The following is a 27,711-nucleotide window of genomic DNA, read 5'->3' as shown; positions in this document are numbered from 1 at the left end:
TTTGTGTGACGCTCACGCCGACGCTGGGGCGAATAGGATAGCTCCCCTATTCTTCGAATAGTCGAGCTAATAAATCAGATTAAAATGGAGCGGTGCAGAAGCTGAATAGCTAAAGATCTAAAACAGTTTACGACTCTAAGATCATCTCGCTAAGTTACAATACTGCATTATGATTGCATTAGCTAGACACTCAATAGTTTAGAACAATATTACAGTATGCACCATTTTTTAACGGACTTAAAAAAAGACAATGTGTGTAAAAATTGTTTTGGCTTTAAGTTAGTAAACTGCAGGAAGAGCAAAAATTGTAACAGGACAAGTGAAAATTCTACATAGCTCGTCCTGAATGACAAGTTGTTTTAACAGAATTTATTGAGCCCTGTTAACCAATCCTTCTTGACCTGTAAAAGAATCCTGTCATTCAGAAGCAGTTTTTACTTACCATTCTCTCATTCATTCTGTACTCCTTACTGAATTCATACTGATTCACCCACAGGTAGAAAAAACGAGCAAGTCCATTCTCCCTGAAAAAAAAATAATGTTTTCCACAATTAAGACAACTGACACCACATCACTATTAGAATATACAGGTTCTAGTCATTACTTATATGCATGTCAAGCCTTTTTGCAGTATAAAGGTGAAAGGTCACTGGAAATTGACCACTGTTCTTTAAGAATGTCACATAAATAATACCACTGTTATTTAGGAAGGCCACACATATAATACCACTGTTATTTAGAAAGGCCACACATATAATACCACTATTATTTAGGAAGGCCACATATCTAATACCACTATTATTCAGGAAGGCCATATACATGTATATAACACAAGGAAGGTCACACATATCATACCAATTAGACAGAAAGGTCACATAAATAATACCACTGTTATTAAGGAAGGGCAAATACAGAAAGGTCACATACAATGCCACTGTTATTTAGGAAGGTCACTGTATAATACCAGTGTTATTTGGGAAGGTCACTGTATAATATCACTGCTATTTAGAAACGTCACATACATAATACCAGTGTTATTTGGGAAGGTCACTGTATAATACCACTGTTATTTAGGAAGGTCACTGTATAATACCACTGTTATTTAGGAAGGTCACTGTATAATACCACTGTTATTTGGGAAGGTCACTGTATAATACCACTGCTATTTAGAAACGTCACATACAGAATATCACTGTTATTTGGGAAGGTCACTGTATAATACCACTGTTATTTGGGAAGGACACTGTATAATACCACTGTTATTTGGGAAGGACACTGTATAGTACCACTGTTATTTGGGAAGGACACTGTATAATACCACTGTTATTTGGGAAGGACACTGTATAATACCACTGTTATTTGGGAAGGACACTGTATAATACCACTGTTATTTGGGAAGGACACTGTATAATACCACTGTTATTTGGGAAGGACACAATACTACAACCACTGTTATTTAGGGAGGTTACATAAATCAGAGTAGATTTTGGACACTTGTAGCTGTAAATTATTTTGTCAATGCAGGTTTCAAAAATAGCTTCTGTTAAAACAAGAGCTGTCGGAGGACAGCAACGCTCGACTATTCAACAGCCTTGTCAATTGAATGAATACAAAAGTTGAAAAAGGGGCATAATTTTGTAAAATGCAAAGTAGAGGTATTGAACCTCTGTACTGCATGTCATATCATGACAGTGAACAAGTGTGTGAAGTTTCAATCCTTTCCAATTTGTGGATACTGAGATACCAGCTTACATACAAAAACTTAACAAACAAGAGCTGTCCGTAAGACAGCCAAGCTCGACTATTCGAAATATTGTCACAGAAGCAGGAAATTATTACCCAAAATGTTAAATATCAAAAGAGTTTTAAGTTCGAAAGGGGACATAATTTGACCAAAATGCATATCAGAGTTATGGGACTTGATGCTATCAACTAGTTTTATAACCCCGAAGAAACATGTTAAGTTTCAATTCCATATCTGCATTAGTTTTGGAGATAGTAACTTGCATGTAAAACTTTAACCAGAATTTTCTAAGTCCAAAAGGGGGCATAATTTGCCCAAAATGCATGTCAGAGTTATGGGACTTGATTCTGTCAACTAGTTTTATAACCCCGAAGACCCATGTGATGTTTCAATTCAGTATCTGCATTAGTTTTGGAGATAGTAACTTGCATGTAAAACTTTAACCAGAATTTTCTAAGTCCAAAAGGGGGCATAATTTGCCCAAAATACATGTCAGAGTTATGGGACTTGATTCTGTCAACTAGTTTTATAACCCCGAAGACACATGTGAAGTTTCAATTCAATATCTGCATTAGTTTTGGAGATAGTAACTTGCATGTAAAACTTTAACCAGAATTTTCTAAGTCCAAAAGGGGCATAATTTGCCCAAAATACATGTCAGAGTTATGGGACTTGACCCAGTGAGGTAGGTAATTGATCTAGAAAAAGAAAAAATAAGTTTTAAATCCATATGCCTTTTAGTAATAGCTGTATGTACTTGCACGCAAAACTTTAACCAGAATTTTTAAGTCCAAAAGGGGGCATAATTTGGCCAAAATACATGTCAGAGTTATTGGACTTGACCTAGTGATGTAGGTAATTGATCTAGAAAAAGAAAAAATAAGTTTCAAATCTATATGCCTTTTGGTAATAGCTGTATGTACTTGCACGCAAAACTTTAACCAGAATTTTCTAAGTCCAAAAGGGGGCATAATTTGGCCAAAATGAAGGTCAGAGTTATTGGACTTGCTGCTATCAACTAGTTTTATAACCCCGAAGACACATGTGAAGTTTCAATTCAATATCTACTTTAGTTTTGGAGATAGTAACTTGCATGTAAAACTTTAACCACAATTTTCTAAGTCCAAAAGGGGGCATAATTTGCTCAAAATACATGTTAGAGTTATGGAACTTGACCCAGTGAGGTTGGTAATTGACCTAGAAAAAGAATAAATAAGTTTCAAAGCTATATGCCTTTAAATGATAGCTGTATGTACTTGCATGCAAAAACTTAACCAAGGTGTGACGCCGACGCCGACGCCGATGCCGACGCCGACGCCAGGGTGAGTAGAATAGCTAGACTATTCTTCGAATAGTCGAGCTAAAAACTGCTAAGTCAAAGGGGCATAATTTTGTAAAAATGCCAAGTAGAGTTATGGGACCTTCACAGTGCATGTTAGATCATGACAGTGAACAAGTGTGTGAAGTTTCAATCCATTCCAATTAGTGGATACTGAGATATCAGATTACATACAAAAATTTAACCAAAAACTGCTAAGTCAAAAAAGGGGCATAATTTTGAAAAAAAAAAGAGAGTAGAGTTATGGGACTTGCTTAGTGCATGTCAGATCATGACAGTGAACAAGTATGTGAAGTTTCAATCCATTCCCATTAGTAAGTACTGAGATACCAGCTTACATACAAAACCTTAACCAAAATTTTCTAAGTCGAAAAAGGGGCATAATTTTGTAAAAAAGCAAAATAGAGTTATGGAACCTGTGCAATGTAGATCAGTTCATCACAGTGAATAAGTGTGTGAAGTTTCAATCCATTCCCACAAGTGGTTACTGAGTTACCAGCTTACATACAAAACCTTAACCAAAAATTTCTAAGTCGAAAAAGGGGCATAATTTTGTAAAAAAGCAAAAAAGAGTTATGGAACCTGTGCAATGTAAGTCAATTTGTCACAGTGAATAAGTGTGTGAAGTTTCAATCCATTCCCACAAGTGGTTACTGAGATACCAGCTTACATACAAAACCTTAACCAAAATCGGGACGCGGACGCGGACGCCGACGCGGACGCGGACGCCGACGCATGGGCGAGTGCAATAGCTCACTATTCTATGAATAGTCGAGCTAAAAATCTGTATGTCTGTATTATCATGTTTAGCTACTTCTATTTTTTTTTAGAGATACCATGTTCGAATGTAATCAGACCAACACAATTAAGAAAATGGTAAAATGGTAATGGTGCCCCTTCAGACATTATTTTAAGGACAGCTGGGCACCTTGGTAGAACCACAGACATTCTGCAGGCCTGCTTCATACCTTTTTTATATGAAACAATTCTACATCCCAAGCAAGGTTTTAGACATACAAGGAGCAAGTAATCTGAAGACAGTGACCTTAACAACTCAGAAACAATGAATTTCTTTTAAGACAGAATCAAAATGTTATTTTAAAATATTTCAATGTTTTATAAAAAAAAAAAGAAAAAGAAAAATGAGACCTGTACAAATCAGAGTTTACCTTCTGAATTCTATGGCGATTTGTGCATTTTCTCTCTTGTTTTTCATTAGCTGTACAAACACTTTCAACCTAAACATGTATTTCGGCATCTCTTGCATGTAGAAATGGGCATCTGCCTTGGCATACTGGGCCTGCAAACCAAACAAAGGAATAATGACACAGTCGTACGATAAGGCCAGCAAAAAGTTAATATTTAATTTACTTATTTATTTAACTCATATGGCGACTTTTCCAGCTTTTGAAGATGAAGAAAGACTCAAGGTGCCCCTCCACGGATAATATCAGGCATGGGCACACACCTGGGTAGACCCATCAACCTTCCATAAATCTGCTAGATGACTTCCTCGCATGAAGAATTTTACACAACAAAACAAGGTTTGGAACACAAATCGGTGAGGGGTAAGTGATTCTAAGTCAGCTACCTTAACTTCTCAGCCAAGGACATCCCAATACAAAACTAGAAATGTGTCCATGGGACACAGATGCCCCCACTACATGACATTAAAATGACAATTTTTTCCCAGGTCAGGGGCCATAACTCCTACAATACTGAATGAATCCGGACGCGAAACCCCAGGTGCACAACTACACATGCTGACCAACATTCCTGTAAAGTTTTGTGACTCTACGTCAAATACTTTTGGTGCTAGGCGCGACACAACATTTTTGGACGGACGGACGGACAGACGGACGGACGGACAAGGGCAAATCTATATGCCCCCCCCTCAAAGTGGGGGCATAAAAATCAAGACGTGGCAATTTTAAGGCACAGCAAATGAAAAGCCTTTATTAAGGACTGCTTCACAGAGTAAATCCAAATGTTACACATGAACAACTCACCTGTCTGTGCCTTCTCCATTCTGCATACAGTTGTAGCTGGTTGAAACATTTTCTCATTATCACTAACCTAATAATAAACACAACAGTATACACATAACGTAAAGTGATCTAATTTTACTCATATATTTTGGCCAAAACATGAATTTATGAGTTTTAAATATAAAATGAATGGGTATTCATTAGATTCAATGTTGGTGTTGATTTAACTGCAAAGTCTACGATTCCATGAACACAATTATTCTACAATAAAACATTTACAATGTTTCAATTTTTACCATAATAAGAACATTTCCTAATGCTATTAATTCCAATTCCTTATGTACAATGTTCCCAACCATAAAACTCAAGCATTTATAAACATGACTGATGTCATACACCTGAAGTCAAATTTAGATTATGTCACATTAAGGTAGTGGATGCGTAATCACAATCGTAAATTTCAGTTCATTTACATATCTGTATGCAATTTCGGCATAATCTGGTTGTTACAAAAGATGATTTTCTGTTTTGGCTGAAGGATTCCGAAATCGCTTAAGGATATGTAGTCGCACGAAAATTGCAGATTGTCATTAAGGACAAATTGCCTTAAATTGCCCAATCCCACAGAATTACAGTTATCAACTTTTAATACAAAGATAAGTTATATCTAATACAACAATAAATGCACTCTTTTCCCAATTTATAGTACAATTTTTCTTTCACGCAAAGACGTAAAGTTTTCCTTCGCGAACTCTTTAGAATAAAATAATTCCAAGACAATTTCTAGGCTCTCTGTTACTCGGTACCTGTAATGTTTCCATGCTACGTGTGACTGAGTGACAATTTTAAGTTCTTCCTTGTTCTCACACCTAGACAGCCACGTCAACCATCCCCATTGTGTCAACTGTTAACAATACAATATCAAGCCGTGTAATCTCAAAATTAGTATTTACTTTTTACCTTTATGCAAATCTTAAAACAGAGAAACTGGCAAAAGATCAAACACAAAAACCAAACTGCTTTTGATCATTCATAAGTTAAAGAATCATTTTTCATACGTTAATGACAAGACAGTAAGTCTGTATATGGATGAAGTCAAAGAATCATTTTTATGCATGTCTGGATCGGATATGACATGTAAAATACTGTTAAATAAAACACACCAATCTTTCTTTTGCATTTTACTGGATATTAACCACCAGTTAGGCACCAGTATAGTCAGTTGTTTATTACTCGACGTTTTGTCAAATTTTTTCATTCATTAATACTTCATTCTGTTTCCTTTTCTTTACTGAAAGACCCATTGCATGACGTGATCCTTACATGCTATATTTAGGACACATACTAGTACATATTTTTAACAACTGAATTAACTGAAGCAGTTGATTTTGTATCTTGAGCATATCACTTTAAAATCATTTAATTTGCTGGATTTTTGTGGTTTTGCCCCACAAATATTAATGTCACATTATCTCAAGCGCCAAACATATCATCTCTTGATGATAAGGAATCAAGAACTAGAGATTATGTTGAAATTAAATGGATCTTCAGAGTGTTTCAATATTCCTTTTAAGTTTCAGTACAAACTGAAAAATTATAAAGTAAACAAGCCTACATGTTTATATCTCATCTGAGCTGCCATTTCATTCCTCATCACCTTCAGATGCCTCTGCACCACACATAATCTGAATGCCGAGAATCCTGCACTCTGAAAGTAACATGATCATTTTGTTAGAAAACAACAAATTTTTAGTTAGAAAATAAGTACCTCCAACCTTTTGGTAATAATTTGGTCAAAATTCTGTATAATTATTTCATCAAGAGATTAAACAATTTCATTTGTTCCCATTACCTCCCTTTAACAGTTCTAACACTATAAAGTCATCACAATTCCAGAGAAAAAAGCTTTTATGACAAAATTATTGAAAATATCTGGACATCTGCTTCATTTTATTTGAAATTCAGTTATACAAAAATTTTATGACACTAAACAAACAAAAAAAACAGAACTAGTACCACAACTTGTCCGTAGTGTTACCGCCTCAGCACATTCATTTCTCTCCGTTGCTCAATATCTAGAGAGTCAAGATAACATAAATCTGTACATTTCTTTCCACTTTGTCAATACTCTAGGTGAATTTGACTTTAGCAAACTTGAAAGTAGTAATAAATTTTAAGCTACACTTGACACTACATTATTGTTGTCAAGTAACAGTGTAAGACAAAAGCACCTCCTCCCACCTTCTGAAGTTCTCTTAAACAAAATAAAACCCCACCACTATAAGAACATAGGCAAATATTGTCAACTGCATAACATTTATGACAGTTTTATTTTCGCTAATACTCATGAATAATGCTACTCACCAATTTAAAATATTTGTGAATATCAATTTGCATCACGTCTTAAAAGACAAACACTCATGTTTTGTGAATTCTTAACTGAAGTAGCTAACCACAAACTGATAATTATAGCCTTACAAAAATTACACATTCTACAGTCAAACCTGCAACTGGATGTTTTTCAAGACTGTTCATTAGAATGTACATTGTAATCAAGGACCAGGCAAGGATACAGTGTTTCCAGTGCACAAAGGCTTGTCGCTTTTGGAATGTTTCGGCAAGTTTAGTAATTCTGTCTTGTCTGTCATGCAGGACCTCTCTGTATTGGAAAGCTCTATACCATATCCCAAAGGCACGAGTGAGAATTGTATTATGGTAAAGTCTTTTGCAGTGATCTGAAGTTTTTGAAGATAGAAAAGTGGTAAAATATTACAGCACTGGCTGCCAAAACCCTAGGTTTTCAATAAAATCTTAACCCTTACCTGGCAATGTTTCTAAAATGGACTGGTCCATCATTCAATTTAAGCAGTGCCATTTGTTATTTGAAGGGGTGTTTACTGAAAATTTACTGACTGAAAAGCAAACAGTGCAGACCATGATCACAGATGTGCAGGCTGATCTTGGTCTGCACTAGTCGTAAAGGCAGAATCACTTGCCGCCAGCATGCTAAAGTTTAACAGTGCAGAATCTGAGCCCAATTATGGCAAGCAGCATTCTGTGAGTGAGCTCAAAACCTTGAAGATGTGTTAAAAATAAATGAAATAACGTAAAATCATTTAATTTCGCAGACATAAAATATTCTGGTTTTGGCAAAAAATGGCTACATTGTTGGGACATGGATTCACTGATTTTAAATTTTAAAGATACAATAACTGGGAACTTTTATTCATTTGGATTATGTTTTGTGGATTGACATACCCATGAAATCCAAGAAAAATTAGCTTGAAATGATTTTACCGGTAATAATTTCACAGTAGTCTTCAAATGCAATCAATTTGAAATTATGTAATTTGCTTTTTATTGTGTAGATCTACAAAGAAAATAAGTGTAACATAATAAAACAAGAGCTGTCTGATGACAGTGCGCTCGACTATTCGAAGAATTGATTGAAGAATGGGGTCAAAATATTTCCATAGATTTTCAGACAAAAGAAAAAAATGGAATAAACAAAAAAATGTTCCTGTATTTGTGGATTTCGATTAGTCTTGCACTAAATGGCAATGTGTGACCATGATGGCAAATATGTTAAGTTATATGTTAGGCAAAATATGGACTTGTATGAAAAATTTAACTAATTTCTAAGTCCAAAAAGGCCCATAATTCAGTAAAAATAGTTGACAGAGTTATGCACTCTTGCCTACAGATGGAAATCATGTTGATAAACTTGTGTTAAAAGTTTCAAAGCCACAGTTCAAAAAGTTTTGACAAAACGCTGACTTGTAAGAAAAACTGAACAAATTTCAAAGTCCAAAAAGGGCCATAATTCAGCTAAAATAGTTGTCAGAGTTATGTACTCTTGCCTACGGATGGAAATCATAATGATAAACAAGTGTTTAAAGTTTAAAAGCCATATGTCAAATAGTCTTGACAAAACATGGACATATACAAAACAGAACCAATTTCCAAGTTCAAAAAGAAGATGACAGAGTTATAATGTACTCTTGCCTATTGATAGAGACAATTATACTGAACATGTTATAGAAGTTCCAAAGCTATATGTCAAACACTTTACACAAAATATAAACTGGTACGAAAAACTTAACCAAGATTTCTAAGTCAAAAGGGGCCATAATTCAGCCAAAATGCTTGATGGAGTTATGTACTCTTGCCTACAACTGGACATGGTGATGGTAAACAAGCATTGAAAGTTTCAAAGCTTTATCTCAAAAGACTTTGTCAAAATGTAGACTGGTACGAAAAACTTAACCAAGATTTCTAAGTCAAAAAGGGGCCATAATTCAACCAAAATGCTTGATGGAGTTATGTACTCTTGCCTACAACTGGACATGGCGATGGTAAACAAGTGTTGAAAGTTTCAAAGCTTTATCTCAAAAGACTTTGTCAAAATATGAACTGGTATGAAAAACTTAACCAAGATTTCTAAGTCAAAAGGGGCCATAATTCAGTCAAAATGCTTGACAGAGTTATGTACTCTTGCCTATAACTGGACATGGTGATGGTAAACAAGTGTTGAAAGTTTCAAAGCTTTATCTCAAAAGACTTTGTCAAAATGCAGACTGGTACGAAAAACTTAACCAAGATTTCTAAGTCAAAAAAGGGGCCATATTTCAACCAAAATGCTTGATGGAGTTATGTACTCTTGCCTATAACTGGACATGGTGATGGTAAACAAGTGTTGAAAGTTTCAAAGCTTTATCTCAAAAGACTTTGTCAAAATATGAACTGGTACGAAAATCTTAACCAAGATTTTTAAGTCAAAAGGGACCATAATTCAGTCAAAATGCTTGACAGAGTTATGTACTCTTGCCTATAACTGGACATGGTGATGGTAAACAAGTGTTGAAAGTTTCAAAGCTTTATCTCAAAAGACTTTGTCAAAATGTGGACTGGTACGAAAAACTTAACCAGGGTGTGACGCCGACGCCGACGCCGTGGTGAGTAGGATAGCTCTACTTATTCTTCGAACAGTCGAGCTAAAAAACAGAAATTCATCAAGTAAAGGATACTAAATACAATTGAAACTCGGTATCTCGAACTTGTTTACCTCAAAATTCTGGCTATGTTTTTAACTCTTGTCCCAAACTGTACACACAAAATACCATTTTAATTTGAATTTTGGCCACCTCAAAGTTAAATGCTTAATCCCCTGGAATTCGACATTCAGAGTTTCAACTGTAGTTATCTCATTACGATAATACATATAAATTACATTTAAGTTCAAATGATATAATTTTAATTTTTATTTGCAGAATTTCATGTTCACAAAATTTTGTGGTTTTAGCCAAAATGGCTATCTCCTGTGGATATGAATTCATTGATGCCAACTCTGAAACATACAATGAATGGGAAGTTTGTAAGTATGTCTGGATTCGATTTCGTAAGCTGATGCAACTACAATTTGCAGTAACATTACAACATATTCCTTGCGTTTACTTACATTTTTCTTGCATCTTCTGTCGCCTCCTGGCCCAGTATGAAATCCAAGCCTGGAAACATCTTCGTACAACGATGGTATTGTGATGTCTTACTGCACGGTACTGCTTCATCACGCCCGATTTCCTGTCAGATAACTTAGACTGCCATATCAACCAATACTGAAATAAATCCAATCAAGGTCTAAGATGGAGTCCAGTCTAATAACACTGGCATCCAATTGGCTCTTTCTGAGCAGAAATTTGAAACTGACCAATGGCATGGTTAGACTGATTTCCAAACTCAGCTTTTTTGCCAGTAATTAACATGGCATTCTATTCTGGTCTTTGTTTCATAATGAATTTTAAAGTGCAGAGAGACCAAGATATCAGTAGGACAGACAAAAAAGTGAACTGAAATTTATGTACGAGAATGAGGGCAAAATAAACTTGCAGACTATCTTCTTGAATACCATAGATACCCATATATAATGCCCATCCATGTATACTGTCAGGTTGGTTGCACAACCTTTTAACAAAGTGTTTAACACATTTAGTCCATCATGATATTTGAAGACTAAAAGAACCCAACATGGATTCAGTCTTTAAAGTGTTATTATTATGTTAAACTCAGAAAAACAACTTTTAAGAACATTTTACTTTATGCTCATCAAAGTTGATAAAATACATGATATATACCTGTGCCTGAATTCTGTACGCCCAAAACTGCAGTGCCACAGTCTCTATATGCTGCCTGTGTAACACTAACTCATGGCTTGAATACCACTGCTGCCAACAGGTTCTGTAACAGACATGAACTGAAGTGCAAGGCTATCTATTTCAACTGAATCTGTATATTTTGGCATTCCAAATAATCTATGGTTATGCAAGGAAAATATCTGTGAAATTATTTTGAAACAGTGCCAGTGTTGTGGGGTTGGGGGTGCATGATGTGATATGACAATATCAAACAAGAATATTTTAAGTTTCCACATCACAAATAAAAGGGAAAGTGACAACACACCCAGGCAGACATGTTTTTTGAAGAAACACAAAAATTTGTACCATCTTCATACAGGGTCACCCAAGAAACATATGTGTAAAATTGCTATAAAATTGGGCTAGCAGTTTCATACAAGAACATTTATAAAGTTTCCACTATATACATTATAAGCAATAATTTGACAGGTTACAAACTCATTCTCAACACATTTAGAAATTTATTTTCAAGCAGATACTCTCCTATACTGTAGATTATGGTATAGTAAGCAATAACAGTTAACACAAAAGAAAACTTTTTGAGGAATCTACTTCAATTTTAATTTCCCAAACCCAATTGTCTTGAGAATTTCCATGTTTTTGGTAACTGATACTAATCAACCCAACCTGCAAACGACTTGCATGTATCCTTGCTACCATAATGGCAGTATCAATAAAGGCCTTACTGTTATTCATGAAAAATGTAACAAAAAGTACTTTATTTAGACATCTGGGAAAATTGATCATTTGTATACACCCTTAAGGTAAAGTGGGAAAAGAAAGCTCCTCATTGATCTCATTTGATTATCAAGATAAATAGAAGGATCTAGCTGTATGTTTTAATGAGAGTTTCTGATCTGTTTTTTTTATTATAGAATTTTGCACTACCACCTACGTTTATAGAACTTGTCTCTATCATATACATTTATAGATTTTTGCACAACCATACTACTTCGGCATTTTTGACAAAAGAAACTATTTCATAGAACTTTGCATTACAATTCAAGTTTAACATTGTGGACATAACAAATTTTTGACATAAGAAGCTGTTTCAGAGAACATTACATTATAATATAAGTTTAGCATTTAGAAATCTGCACGACCACGCAAGTTTAGCATACTGGACATATGAAACAAACCTCAGTAAACGATTTTTATGGTATGTTAGGGCTTGTCTATTCTTCTCGTTCTTCTTCCGTCTGCTGTGTACATACAGCCACCATCCCATAATGCATTTCCTTGTCAACTTTGTGGATGCTGGAAAACATTTAAAACCGAGTCAAAGTAACTTCATTAGGCACTTTTTTGTTTGTGTCTTTTTTCTTGTGAGGTTTAATTTCACACTGACAAAAAGCAATTTAATGACTTTCAAGACCACAAGTGCCCCTCTAGGCATTATTTCAATTATGGCTGTGCACCTGGGTAGAACCACCAACATCTATAATACAGGTGGATGGCTTTCTCATATGAGAGAATCCTACATTCCAAACCTACAGTGGTGAGGAGCAAGTAACTAAAAGTCAGCAGCCTTAACCACTTGGTCACAGAGGCCCATTCATTACTCAGTATGACATAGAAGACTGACAGTATCAATGCTGTTCATATTTCATATCTATCAATTTTCCACTACAGAAATGTGGTAATACAACTTTTATATACTTCTCCACAATAAGGAACATTGAACACTTCTTGATGACTGTCAGTTGAAAGATATTGCAGGATTACAATAGGATCTACAAAAACAACCTGGAACATTATTGTCAATTTTTTTCTGACTGATAAGGTCAATGTGTCCAAGATTATAAAACTGAATCTGGAAACCAGTCTAGAAACACCAGCATCTGATTGGTTGATTCTAAAATCTATTTTTGAAACTGACAAATGGCAAAGATGCATTATGAGACTGGTCTACAAACAGTTTTTAAACCTTGGAGGTAGGTTTTACTGTCTCAATACCCAAGTGCAAGAATTTAAATTATGATTTACCATGTTTTTCTGCCAGGGCAAGTTTTGCATTTTTTATCCTTTGTCTTTCTATAAATTCTCTCCATGCTCGAAATGTTCTTTGCCATAACACATATCTGAAACAATAATACCCAAGTAAGAAATACAATAAAAGATTAAAGTAAACTTTTTACTGACTTTGTGCACAGTTTAAAGATGCATGCCTATATGCCATCAGAAAACAGTTTCATTTATTCAGAAACTGTAAATAAAAAGGTAAAACAATTTTAAATATAAAATCTACTGTGTTATACATGCAGTACAGATTTGTTATAAAATTGAATTAATCCATCTGTTTTTTTTCTAATCATTCTCATAAAATAAGAACAAATTTAAGTATTATCATAACAAAAGATTCCCAGAACTAAAACAGAAGAACCTGCTAGCCCCACTGTAATTTTAAGCTTTCGGTTTGTTGTGCAAAGTAAACTCACTTGATAAAACTAAATTCATAAAAGACAAGTTCACTGTTTTCAACTATTTATTTGTATTAACAGACCTATGATGGCATTCAGCCCTAACTACGAGACGCCATTCCTTCCGTAATTCCCACCACATTTCATGCCATACTCTAAAAGTCTGCCGCAGTAATCTTAGTCTGTAGTGCTCCCTGAAATATAGCACAAGTTTTTGTATTCAGATAAGCATCCAGGCCTGGTCTTTTGTCATTTCAAACACTTGAAAATGAGTTTTCCATACCTCTCAAAAATATGTGCTGAATATTTATCGCATATTTTTATTTCACTAACATCGACAAAAAAGCTAGTGGCCAATTTGAAATTGTCATGAATATAGAGCATCATTATCTATCAATGTATATCCAGTTATACTACACAAAGTTTCTAAAACTGTTGAGTCAACAAGGGTGAAAGTATGTCTATTGCCTAATAGAGTTACACAAAATAAGCCGTGCAAAAAGTTACTGTGAAATCATTAATATTCGTGGGGGACTAATTTTCGTGGATTTCGTGGTTGAGTCAATCCACGAAATTTAATCCCAGCAAACAAGTAAAATTCCCATTCATTTTATGTTCAAAAGTTGAAATCCATGAAATCCATTCACATCCCCACGAAAATGCCTTTTTGACCAGAACCACGAAATTTCACACTCACGAAATCTAATAATTTTACAGTATCCGATTCAGAGGAGATATTAAGCATAGTATCTAGATTTAAACTTCTGTTTAATGAATTTTATGAGATACTGAAGAAATGGGCTAATATGTACCTATTTTTTTGTTTAAGTTCAATGACATATTAACATTTTTCTTATTTCTTTGTTAAAATAAAATCTTCTTATGTATTTGTGCAACTTTTTAAAGAAAGTGTTGATGAAAAAACTCAATTAACAGTAAAAAGATATTAATTGTATAGTTGTACCTTGCTTGGGAAGGGGTCACCCTTCCAAAAACTTTCTTCTTCCAGATTAAAAGAAACTTTCTAGCCAAATGTCTGAAATGGAGAAAAGCACTGTCAATTCCAGATAATGAAATTATGCAAGAAAATATATAAACAATGTACAGCATTCATGTACAATGATAAGGGTGGCTAGTCAGAGTCTGCTAACTCTGTAGCTTCCAGGAAATATTTCATGATGACATTATAGCAGATATATATGAAGTTTTCTCACTTATCGGACAGAAAAATCTCTATTTTTAGAAATGCTGGAAAATCTTATCTCACATGGGTTATCTCACACTCCTGTGACGGACTACTTCCTGCACTGAATATACATATTATTTATGTAAAATAATTAAAAATCAGGTACCTTTATCTTTTCTCTCCATTCCTTATAGTGTATTTCTCGATTCAAAATTCGTTACCTTATGATAAGAACGTCCCGTTACGCTACAAACGATAAAACTAAAGCGGAACTTTGTTATTGTGCGTCACTGAAATGTCATGACGTCACTTCTGCTTATGGACGTCAGTTTCCCGCATTTTAATTAGTTCCATATTTTCATGCTTGTTTTTATTATTTCTGCTGATGTAATTTTGTGTAAGTGAGAAATAGAATCCATCATTGGTGTTCGGTGAAGATCAGAAATCCAAACCCTCAGGCGCACCGATCAAGTCTTAAACTCGGCACAGCCTCGTTTAAGACTTGAGCGGAGTGCCCTCGGGTTGGGATTTCCCGATCTTCACCGAAGACCAATGACGGATTCTCTATATCTATCTAATTCAATGACCGTAACCATTTGGCCACCACAAAGAACAGCACACTAGAAAAGCAACAAATTAATACAGTAACAAATTGAAACCAAAACAGTAAACCATACACAATGATTAAAACTTTTTTTACAAACTTTTTTTAACAGCCTGAAAATAAGCTTTAAGCCATATTCAATGGCAGTACAAAGTACATGGAAGCGTCAACTGAATGAGAATATTCAGGTTATGCTTACATGCAAGTCTACCAAAAAAGGAACTATATCTGGTGCAAATGAGCTGCACCATGAGAAAACCAACATAGTGCATTTGCGACTAGCATGGATCCAGACCAGCCTGCGCATCTGCACAGTCTGGTCAGGTTCCATGATGTTGGCTTTCAAAGCCTATTGCAGTTTGAGAAACTGTTAGTGAAGAGCATGGATCCTGATCAGACTGCGTGGATGTGCAGTAACAACATCTCTTCGATAAAAAATACCTGATTCTAATTTCCTTCATCCTGCCACCCCTATTCCATGTGTAGCCAGGCCGGTAATGTTTGATATCTATAGTGGTATGTCCCATTGACCCAGGTTTGACCTTGTTACGCCTTCTCTGTCTTGCAGCTGTGGCCGGTTTGCTGGACTCTGGTTGTAATTGTCCTGGAACTTTTTTTTCATTGTCAGCTTGCATCATCGATGGAATCTTTGATTTTGGGTGACTCTGAACAAATTTTGGTTCTTTCACCTTCCTGTTACCATCAGATAAAAAGTACATTTAGTACCAACAGCTGTCGGAGAATGGAAACGTTTGACTATTCAACAGCCTTGTCAATTGAATGAATTTAAGTAACACAAGAGCTGTCCATAAGACAGCACGCTCGACTTTTCTCAGTGCTTGACTCAAATTAGAGCTTTGCCAGTAAAAACTTTATAAAACTTTAAAAGGGGCATGACTCTGCACACATTCAAATTAGAGTTATTGGGATTGTTTTTCAAAGTGTAGACTTTGATAGTTAATAACTATTTTAAGTTTCAAGTCAAAAGCTTTGATAGTAACAGAGATATTTGACTTTATCAGAAACTTTAACAAAAACATTCTAAGTCAAAAAGGGACATAACTCAATCAAAATTCAAATCAGAGTTACGGGGATTGTTTCTCCTGGTGTAGACTTTGATAGTAGATAACTATGTTAAGTTTCAAGTCAATAGCTTTGATAGTAACAGAGATATTTGACTTTATCAAAAACTTTAACTGAAAATTCTAAGTTAACTAGATGTGTGTCCATAGGATACTGGTGACCCCCACTCCTGCCACTGTAACATGGTTTTATGACTCAGGTTAAATAATTTTTAAGATGTTTGCAACACAAGCTTTTAAGAACCTTATGTGTATTTTTCACTTAGTTAGCCATAACTCTGGCCTAGCTGAGTAAAATCCTAAAGAGAACACTTCACAGGCTATAAAACAATCCTCTAATGTTTTATGATTCTAGGTCAAGTACATTTTAACATACATGTTTCACAAACTTTTTTTTTTTGAGTAAGTCTGGACAAGAAGTCTGGTCTTGTGTAATGAAAAAACTTAAAAAACAAAATAAGTCAGGGGCCATAACTCCTACAAGACTGAATGAATCCGGACGCGAAACCCCAGGTGCACAACTGCACATGCTGACCAACATTCGTGTAAACTTTGGTGATTCTAGGTCAAATACTTTTGGAGCTACACGCGACACAACATTAAAATGACCAATTTTTTACTAAGTCAGGGGCCATAACTCCTACAAGACTGAATGAATCCAGACGAGAAACCCCAGGTGCACAACTACACATGCTGACCAACATTCCTGTAAAGTTTTGTGACTCTACGTCAAATACTTTTGGAGCTAGGCGCGACACAACATTCTCGGAAGGACGGACTGACCGACAAGAGCAAATCTATATGCCCCCGCCACTCAAGGGGCATAACAGGGCCCACGCTGTTGTTCGCCACTTGAGCCAATTGGTGAATTTGCGATAAAAGTGGCTCATGACAATCGCAAGTGGCGAAAATGGAAATTTCTACATATTTGTTTGTTCTGAATCGTGATCTTTCTAGAATTTTGACTGGTTCAGATAAGTTGCCTTCAAGTAGTGTTGCGAAAAATCGATACCGATAAGCCGTCTGCGTTTTCTGCTACTGTGCGAAGTAACGCGTGTAATAAACATCTTGACACATGGGTTGCAGTTTGCAATTAATTATCGGATAAATTACCAGGTAAGGAATAAGCTCTTACTAGTTTGTTTTAATTACTACTGATTAAATGATTTTAATCCTTTAATAAACAAATCGGCGAAACAATAAATTGTTTGATGATTTTTCAAACATTAAAATTGACAATTGCCATCGCTATATTAGCGGAATCAATTACACACGAGTCAAGTGTTTGGTTTATTCCAGATTTTTCTCTTTAGTCTTTAGTCTGATCAAAAGAAAAATGCGTGAAAAAATATGATTACGATTTCCGTGTCCTGGACTATAAAATGGGCATGGAACTAGTCCAAATCGCCACTTGTCAAACTTTTGGCTTCTTTTACAATTGAAGATTCTTGTCAAACACCACTTTTGCTTAAGAATCACCAGTTAGATATTTCAATGATTATTGGAAAGTAAAAAGTCCTTGGCTTCGACTTGACAGTGAAGCAGGATTGATGTTTTACGATCCTTGTATAAGAATTCAAAATTCAAACACATTCACAGCAGGAACTGCTATGCTGTTAATAAACATGCAAAATCTAAAGGTAATGATCTTCAATTATTTATGTCTTTATAACTTGTGAGTGACTTTGCAATGTAATCTAGTGTTGGTTCTACCCAATTAACCAACACAAGACTACTTTTTAAAAAACACTACAAGCTTAATAGGTACACATATTTTTATTTAAAAAAGACCCAACTATAGGTAGAATATCACCATTTAATAATGGAAACTACAAAAATTTTGCGACCGACGCTGTAAAAGAACATTTTTCAGCCCAGTGTTGGCCCTGCATAACTCCATCAAAATTCAAATCAGCATTATAGGGATTGTTTCTCCTGGTGTAGACTTTCATAGAAGATAACTATGTTAAGTTTCAAGTCAATAGCTTTGATAGTATCAGAGATATTTGACTATATCAAAAACTTTAACCAAAAATTCTAAGTTAAAAAGGGGCATAACTCTGTCAAAATTCAAATCAGAGTTATGAGGATTGTTTGTCCTGGTGTAGACTTTGATAGTAAATAACTATTTTAAGTTTCAAGTCAATAGCTTCGATAGTAACAGAGATATTTGACTTAATCAAAAACTTTAACCAAAACTTCTATGTTAAAAAGGGGCATAACTCTGTCAAAATTAAATCGGAATTATGGGGATTGTTTCTCCTGGTGTAGACTTTGATAGTAAATAAATATTTTAAGTTTCAGGTCAATATCTTTGACAGTAACAGAGATATTTGACTTTATCAAAAACTTTAACCAACGGCGATGTTGACGCCGGGGCGAGTGCAATAGCTCTACTTTTTCTTCTAAAAGTCGAGCTAAAAAGAAGCATAATTTTGTAAAATGTAAAACAGAGTTATGGAACCTGTAAAACACACATCAGCTCATAACAGTGGACATGTGTGTGGAGTTTCAATCCATTCCTATATGTGGTTAATGATACAAAAACTTAACCAACAAGCAAATTCGATGAATTGGAATCCCCCGCCAAATGGGTTTGTGGTGAGGAATGGCAAAGAAATATATCCGGCAAAAAGTAATTTCATTAGTCAGGATCAATTTAACAGAAAACAAATGTTTTAAGTGTACATAATAAATGTATGTTACGTTTTGATCCTGACTAATAAAATCATTTTGAATGGAATATGTTTTCTGTAATACAGTACGTCCAAGATGAAAAGTCAATTTTTCGCACGACCTCAGTGACAAAAAATGATTGACTGTGTCCTTTCGCGGTGTCCCGAACATGCTAGCACATCGAAACGGACACCGAGTCCGTTATCGGCTGCCTAGCGATCGGCGGACACGGTGCGTCGCGGTGTACAATTGCGGTGATTCTCCGTGTTCAGATCGTCTCAATTAATCCCGTTTTTGATTGTAGAAAGATCATTTTTGCTCCTATATTTTGTTTTAACAATATTGTTTTCTGTTTTCAGGTAAACACTAAGCTTACAAGATGTGTAATTATAAACTGTTTTGTTTCTTTTGTTTATGTTCATATTTGTATGTAAAAAATGTTAAAACGTCCACTAACAATTACTACTAACATTACATGTTGGAATAAATGTTTTACTCACCTCTGTTGCAATTAAACTGCCTAAGTCTTTCTTTCGTTTAGCATGTTTGCCAATTTTCACATGTTGCGAAATTATTTGGTAAGTTACTTATGATTAATAAGTTCATGTTGGTATAACAAGTGCTAATTAGGTAATTCTCGACATCAATAAAGAGTATTTAAATTTTATAGTTTTCGAGTAAAACTTCTTTCTATAAAATGCAGTTTCAAATACTTTATTTTAACTTCAAGTCATGAAAATTGTTCGATGTTTAAATCAATATCATTTTCACTTGTACATGTAGACAGTAGTCTAGTTTATTTTCAATTTGCAATGATTTATTATCGTAAAATTTACAATGAAACAAGGGATAAATCAAAAGTTATGAAGCAATTGTTTTATATTTCAGGTACACACCAACTACTAGTATATAAAAAATAGAAGAAAAAAAAAACAGAAGTGAAGTTTCGGAGCAAGACGCGGTTGTGGCTAGTAATACGGTCCCGCACTGTCCTAAAGCTAATTATACGTGAGGCACGTTCAGCTAGACAGTCTTGCTTGGACTACAAGAGTAGTGATAATCACATACGACTAGATTTTTGGCCGTCGCGCGGGACTGTTCACTACAGGATGTTTTAAAACCACTAATAAATATGTATCATTTCCATATGGTTTATAATAAATAATGAAAGCGTAAAGTAGTTGTTATCTATACTTACGGGTACTGGTAGAAACTTTCAACAAGAGTGAAAATTACAGCACAACACCAGAGGAGGGAAGAAGCAGAAAACGAAAATCGGGCTTCTATATCTTTTATTAATTCACGCATTACCGAAAGACGCATTTATGATCAATAAGATCTTATTTGCACAATCAATTTCGTCATCAAATATCATTTTAATATTTTATAACATCATAATCTGTGTATAAAGCATCTAATTTCAATTTTTTCATATGAACTGAAAGTGATTCACGGTGTCTTTCGGTGATCCGTAAGCTACATAACGCATTACCGAAAGATACATTTATGATCAATAAAATCTTAATTGCACAATCAATTAACATGTATTTAAAGCAATTCACGGTGTCTTTCGGTATCGAGCTAGATCTACATAACGCATTACCGAAAGACACTTTTATGATCATTTAAATGTTATTTGCACAATATATTTTGTCATCAAATGTAATTTGAATACAGTCAACTCGCCAATAGAGAATCAGTGTCAATAGCGGGTCACTTGAAAATAATATGTGAATCTCTCTTAAACATATTAGAGGATACAATATTTAAGTATCCAGTTATATAACTTACCACTTAGCAATTATAAGACAAAAGAAGAAGGATCTAATATAATGAGTTTTAGTTCCATGAGTAGATAACTCTTGCAACCATGTTTTCTGACTTGAATTTTAGCACTCTTGAATTCTTCGAAGTAGAATATTTTTGAGCATACCCCACAATTTCTTAGATAAAACCACACAAATTTGGTACCATTTTGAAGAGTGAAACACACACTTTCATAGGAATAATATGATTATGAATTTTAGATTGACTTCGATTAAAAAAAGTGCCAATAGAGGATCACCCATTTCAGGGATAATCAAAAGGTTGTTCATTCTGCTTAAAAATACAAATCAATGGTTGATTTGATGTTGTACAGGTTTGAACTAGTAAATTTAGATAAATGAATAAGGTTCTTTGAATCAATATTTTAGTTTATTAGATATAGGTCACTGGTGGTGCTAATTATGCATAGAAAAACAACAGTTACTGTGAAAACAAGTGCTATATTCATAAACATTGATATAAATGCGAGCAATAGTTTTTAGTGTATTAAAGCTCAGATATCATGAAAGTCTAAATGTTACGCGCATATAGCCAATCTGCGCATTTGGTAAATCGCGCAGCGCAAATAACCAATTTGTTATCTGCGCAACGATTTGTAAATCGGGCAACCTTATATATTTCTTATATGCGCAGGGCAACTGTCTTGCGCGTTTGGTCTGCGCTTTTAACATATGGATGATATCTCCCCATAAAATTGAATATCATTAGAGTGTTAGACTTGTAGGCCTACATAAAATTGTAAAACTGACGGTGATCAGGCACGCGTAAAGGTGTGAATTTGTAAAGAAAAAGAAAAACATTTTTTAAAGTAAATGAGCGTATTTATGCGGTAATTTCAATGAGATTCTCACGTCCCTGGTAGTTTATGGCCTATAAATTTCTGTTGACGACGGTATTAAGAGTCATTTGTCATAGGTGTTAAAAAACATTAAAATGATACAAAATATCCCAAGTATATTTAATAACACAAGTATTTTTTTATTTATTTTTATACTTTTTTTTAACTTTAAAACGCCGTAGCCTGTGCGGGATGTCGATCCTGCGCTAATAGAAAATCTGGAAATTACTCTCATAATATGCATATCTGCCATAAACCATGCTAACTTTTACATTGTTTAACAATTACAGACTGATATTGCAAATCTTGGTTTTAACAAGAGCTGTCCGTAAGACAGCCAAGCTCGACTATTCGAAATATTGTCACAGAAGCAGGAAATTATTACCCAAAATGTTAAATATCAAAAGAGTTTTAAGTTTGAAAGGGGACATAATTTGACCAAAATGCATATCAGAGTTATGGGACTTGATGCTATCAACTAGTTTTATAACCCCGAAGAAACATGTTAAGTTTCAATTCCATATCTGCATTAGTTTTGGAGATAGTAACTTGCATGTAAAACTTTAACCAGAATTTTCTAAGTCCAAAAGGGGGCATAATTTGCCCAAAATACATGTCAGAGTTATGGGACTTGATTCTGTCAACTAGTTTTATAACCCCGAAGACACATGTGAAGTTTCAATTCAATATCTGCATTAGTTTTGGAGATAGTAACTTGCATGTAAAACTTTAACCAGAATTTTCTAAGTCCAAAAGGGGGCATAATTTGCCCAAAATACATGTCAGAGTTATCGGACTTGACCCAGTGAGGTAGGTAATTGATCTAGAAAAAGAAAAAATAAGTTTTAAATCCATATGCCTTTTAGTAATAGCTGTATGTACTTGCACGCAAAACTTTAACCAGAATTTTCTAAGTCCAAAAGGCGGCATAATTTGGCCAAAATACATGTCAGAGTTATTGGACTTGACCTAGTGATGTAGGTAATTGATCTAGAAAAAGAAAAAATAAGTTTCAAATCTATATGCCTTTTGGTAATAGCTGTATGTACTTGCACGCAAAACTTTAACCAAAATTTTCTAAGTCCAAAAGGGGGCATAATTTGGCCAAAATGAAGGTCAGAGTTAAGGGACTTGCTGCTATGAACTAGTTTTATAACCCCGAAGACACATGTGAAGTTTCAATTCAATATCTACATTAGTTTTGGAGATAGTAACTTGCATGTAAAACTTTAACCAGAATTTTCTAAGTCCAAAAGGGGGCATAATTTGCCCAAAATACATGTCAGAGTTATCGGACTTGACCCAGTGAGGTAGGTAATTGATCTAGAAAAAGAAAAAATAAGTTTTAAATCCATATGCCTTTTAGTAATAGCTGTATGTACTTGCACGCAAAACTTTAACCAGAATTTTCTAAGTCCAAAAGGGGGCATAATTTGGCCAAAATACATGTCAGAGTTATTGGACTTGACCTAGTGATGTAGGTAATTGATCTAGAAAAAGAAAAAATAAGTTTCAAATCTATATGCCTTTTGGTAATAGCTGTATGTACTTGCACGCAAAACTTTAACCAAAATTTTCTAAGTCCAAAAGGGGGCATAATTTGGCCAAAATGAAGGTCAGAGTTATGGGACTTGCTGCTATGAACTAGTTTTATAACCCCGAAGACACATGTGAAGTTTCAATTCAATATCTACATTAGTTTTGGAGATAGTAACTTGCATGTAAAACTTTAACCAGAATTTTCTAAGTCCAAAAGGGGGCATAATTTGCTCAAAATACATGTTAGAGTTATGGAACTTGACCCAGTGAGGTTGGTAATTGACCTAGAAAAAGAATAAATAAGTTTCAAAGCTATATGCCTTTAAATGATAGCTGTATGTACTTGCATGCAAAAACTTAACCAAGGTGTGACGCCGACGCCGACGCCGACGCCGACGCCGACGCCAGGGTGAGTAGAATAGCTAGACTATTCTTCGAATAGTCGAGCTAAAAATGTGTCATAAATTTATTTCAACATCATTAAATTCATGGGAGTCGGTCACCTGGTTTCAATACCTGCAATATGATACAATATGCAATAAAACTCAAACATGCGTGAAGGTGTGATTTCCTTCGGATAGCCACATCGTCCTCTCTATTCTTTTTATAACTAAAGTATTTTACTTCATTCGATCACACGCAGTCATTTTATACCGAATATAGAACATAAAGGAGACTTACATAACAGACTGAATTGCCACACACTTACCACATTTCACCATATCGCTTTTCTTTTCATCATATTGAAAAAGCGCAATTCTTTTTACCGACGTGAGCATATCTCTTGACATGGCCAAGATTAAAAATAAAACAAAAATAAGCAGAATTAAAAGACGAACTTACAGATATTTTATACTTATATAATTGTTTAATGTTTTATAGTGAGATAAATAGAATGAATAACTAATAAAATTCCTCAAAATGTGAACGAAATTTTACATTTTGTAGGTGTGCAAGATGTGTGTCCTGCGCTAATAGAAGTCTGAAAATTCCTCCAATAACTTGAATATCTTTTATAAACCATTTTATCTTTTACTTCGTTTTTCGATTACAATCTAAAAATGTAGCTTTTGAAAATCTGAATATAATGTTTCATCCGTAGCCTGCGCGGGATGTTGTTCCTGTGCTAATAGCAATTTCTGAACTGACATTGATCTTTCAAACATATTTCAATTCTAAAAGATACTATTTATGTAACTTCATAAAAAATTTTTCGGAGTAGAAAAAAAAAATAGAAAGAAGCGTGATTTCCGTCATAACGAGAAAAACCCTATAGTTTTAGTCTGTAATCGTAAATCAAAGTAAAAGTTAATATGATTTATAAAAGATATTCAAGTTATCAGAGTAATTTCCAGATTTATTATTAGCGCAGACACACATCTTGCGCAGATAAAAAATGTAATATTTCGTTCTCGTTATGACAGAAATCACTCTTTTTCTGTTCATTTTTCTACAGTATTCATTTGAAAGTTACATAAATAGTATGTTTTATGAATGAAATATATCTGAAATACAGTGTAATTTCAAACTTTGCTGTTAGCGCAGGACCGACCTGCCACGCAAGTTACAGGTGTAACATTATAGATCCATTTTGATTTGTAAAAAAACCTTATAGTTTTAATCTGTAATCGTAAATCAAAGTAAAAGTTAATATGATTTATAAAAGATATTCAAGTTATCAGAGTAATTTCCAGATTTATCATTAGCGCAGACACACATCTTGCGCGGATAAAAAATGTAATATTTCGTTCTCGTTATGACAGAAATCACTCTTTTTCTATTCATTTTTCTACAGTATTCATTTGAAAGTTACATAAATAGTATGTTTTATGAATGAAATATATCTGAAATACAGTGTAATTTCAAACTTTGCTATTAGCGCAGGACCGACCTCCCACGTAAGTTACAGGTGTAACATTATAGATCCATTTAGATTTGTAAAAAAACTCTATAGTTTTAGTCTGTAATCAAAGGCCTACTCTTTATTCAATCGATTTTGTACTATAAAATAATAATAATAATGATAATAATAATAATATAGATAAGATCTGTAAGAATTTTCTTTTAATTCTGTGACTTTTTTATTTCATCTTTTATCTTAGACATGTTGAGAGATATGCTCCCGTTGGTAGAAAGAATATTATTGGGAAATTTCAAGATATTTCAATATAATAAAAACGATATTTTGCTAAGTGTGTGCTCGGGTGAAGTAGAAAATTATAAAAATAGCCTAAAACATACCAGGGGACGACGTGTGCAAGCTGGAGGAAATCACACCTTCACGCATGTTTGGGTTTTATTGCATCTTGTATAAGATTGGAGGTATTGAAACCTGGTGACCGACTGCCGTGAATTTACTGATGTAGAAACAAATTTATGACACCTAATTTAAGTACCGAGATATTCAGCATTTGACATCTATATTTATTAATAAATTGACCAACTGCATGATTTATCAAACACGAAATGCAAATTTCTGATATATAAAGTTACATTTGTTATTTGCGCTGCGCATTTGGTAAATCGGGCAGGTTAAATTTATCCTGCGCAACGATTGGTAAATCGTTGCGCATATAACCAACGTACAAAAATTTGTTATATGCGCTGCGCGTTTGGTAAATAGCGCATATTGGTTATTTGCGCTCAACATAAACATTCTTCACTATATGCTAAAAGTTTAGATAGTGACCCGCTATTGGCGAGTTATATGTATAAAGTCTTTTTGTATGTTTTTATAGTGTTTTTTGGTGTCTTTCGGTGTCTTTCTGTATTTATATACACCTTGAAAAACTTATCTCGATATTCCCTAGGATCGCGTCAAATTAGTGGACTACATATCATTTCAACTGATGCAATTGTACAATGGCAAAATTCTCCTATTAGTGGTATGATTTCTGTTATTGTTTTCCATATAGTATACAGAATTTCATACAAATCTACATGTATGGCATTTAAAGTCTAAATTTTTATTCAAATAATTACCTCCCTTGCAACATGTCTGATCCTGTATGAACTTACATTTCTGTTAGTATGGAGGTGGCTTCTCGAGGCAAATGTGTTGATGAATACGGATTGTAATCAACATCCTCAAGTCCTTCTTCTGCACGTGCTAACAGTCGCATTCTTTCTGCTTTTATCTGCAACTGGTTACCCAAATCTCGAAGAACAGCAAGACGAAAATCGCCACCAACATTTTTAGGTTTGTCAGTCATTCTTGGAAGTTCAAAACCAGGAATCGATGTTTTAAAGTTAATGTCACATACTTCATTGTATGTTTTCGTCTTTAGATCTTGGTGAAGTTCAGTATATGGCAAATGAACACTTTCTTTCTGTTTTCAACCGAAATTTGTCTTTCAGCGCCATTTTGTAAACAAACTAAAGAGTAGCAAAGGGGAGTAATTCAAATTGTCTATTTTCCATACCGTACCGTACTCATTTGAACTCAATCTACATCTACGGGGATACTCCCAACAATCAATTTCTGATCATAACTGGGAGGTCGGGGCATTTATTAAAAACATGTTGCTATGTTACATGATACATGATATGCATGTGTTAAGAGAGTAAGAGCAGTAATATGTACAGCTTTGTTAAAAATAAAAACAGGATGATGACATTAGTACATATGCGAGTCTAGGTCAGATGTGAAGCACTGAAGGTTCACACTGTCCTTGATGTTATAAGGCAAGGCGTTCCAGTATCTGATCGTGCGGGGGAAAAAGGAGTTCATATGATATTGTGTTCTTGAAGATGGAATGATAAAGTTTAAATTTCTAGAGGCTGTCAGGTGGTTATGATCTACAGAGACGAGGTTGTGTGATATTTTATACAACATAATTAAAGATGCATGTATTCTTCTCTGTTCTAATGTCTGCCATTTAAGAATTTCAAGCATTGATGTTACACTGCTTTGGTATGAGTAATCATTCATAACATATCTGGCTGCAGCTCTTTGCACCTTCTCTATCTCATATGCTAAATTTTTCTGCCATGGATGCCATATGGTGTTACAGTATTCTAATTGTGGGCGGACGTATGTTTTATAGGCAGTTTCTTTGATATTACGGTTATTACATTGTACATTTCTTTTTATGAATCTGAGAGTGTTATTAGCTTTTGAAGATGTAGTTTCAATATGTTTTTTCCAACTAAAGTCATCACTAATAGTAATCCCAAGATATTTAGCATTTTCTGTGGTTTTTAGTTCTTGATTATGTAGTTTATATGGAAAAATGATATTTTTTCTTTTTTTTGGAGATTCTTATGATTTCGCATTT

The 27,711-nt window shown here is 34.4% G+C and overlaps 1 protein-coding gene across 1 annotated transcript in view; it reads right to left on the bottom strand.

Moving 5' to 3' along the window:
• The window catches only part of LOC123547501 (protein SFI1 homolog), a 47,824-nt gene extending 21,010 nt beyond the window's left edge, over nt 1-26,814 (bottom strand). The window contains exons 1-14 of the mRNA XM_053550661.1: nt 26,453-26,814; nt 15,914-16,165; nt 14,647-14,718; nt 13,766-13,876; nt 13,249-13,343; nt 12,402-12,519; nt 11,203-11,305; nt 10,530-10,686; nt 7,540-7,806; nt 6,687-6,784; nt 5,878-5,975; nt 5,093-5,159; nt 4,253-4,383; nt 443-524 (exon numbers count right to left, since the gene is read on the bottom strand). Of these exons, the coding sequence (XP_053406636.1) occupies nt 443-524; nt 4,253-4,383; nt 5,093-5,159; nt 5,878-5,975; nt 6,687-6,784; nt 7,540-7,806; nt 10,530-10,686; nt 11,203-11,305; nt 12,402-12,519; nt 13,249-13,343; nt 13,766-13,876; nt 14,647-14,718; nt 15,914-16,165; nt 26,453-26,646 (1,845 nt within the window). The 5' untranslated portion in view covers nt 26,647-26,814. The remainder of the gene's footprint in view (nt 1-442; nt 525-4,252; nt 4,384-5,092; nt 5,160-5,877; nt 5,976-6,686; nt 6,785-7,539; nt 7,807-10,529; nt 10,687-11,202; nt 11,306-12,401; nt 12,520-13,248; nt 13,344-13,765; nt 13,877-14,646; nt 14,719-15,913; nt 16,166-26,452) is intronic.
• Between the last annotated feature and the right edge of the window lie 897 nt (nt 26,815-27,711).

The sequence above is a fragment of the Mercenaria mercenaria genome, chromosome 9 (assembly GCF_021730395.1).
Source record: "Mercenaria mercenaria strain notata chromosome 9, MADL_Memer_1, whole genome shotgun sequence".
Taxonomy (NCBI): Eukaryota; Metazoa; Mollusca; class Bivalvia; order Venerida; family Veneridae; genus Mercenaria; species Mercenaria mercenaria.
This window is presented reverse-complemented; position numbering and strand designations above follow the sequence as displayed.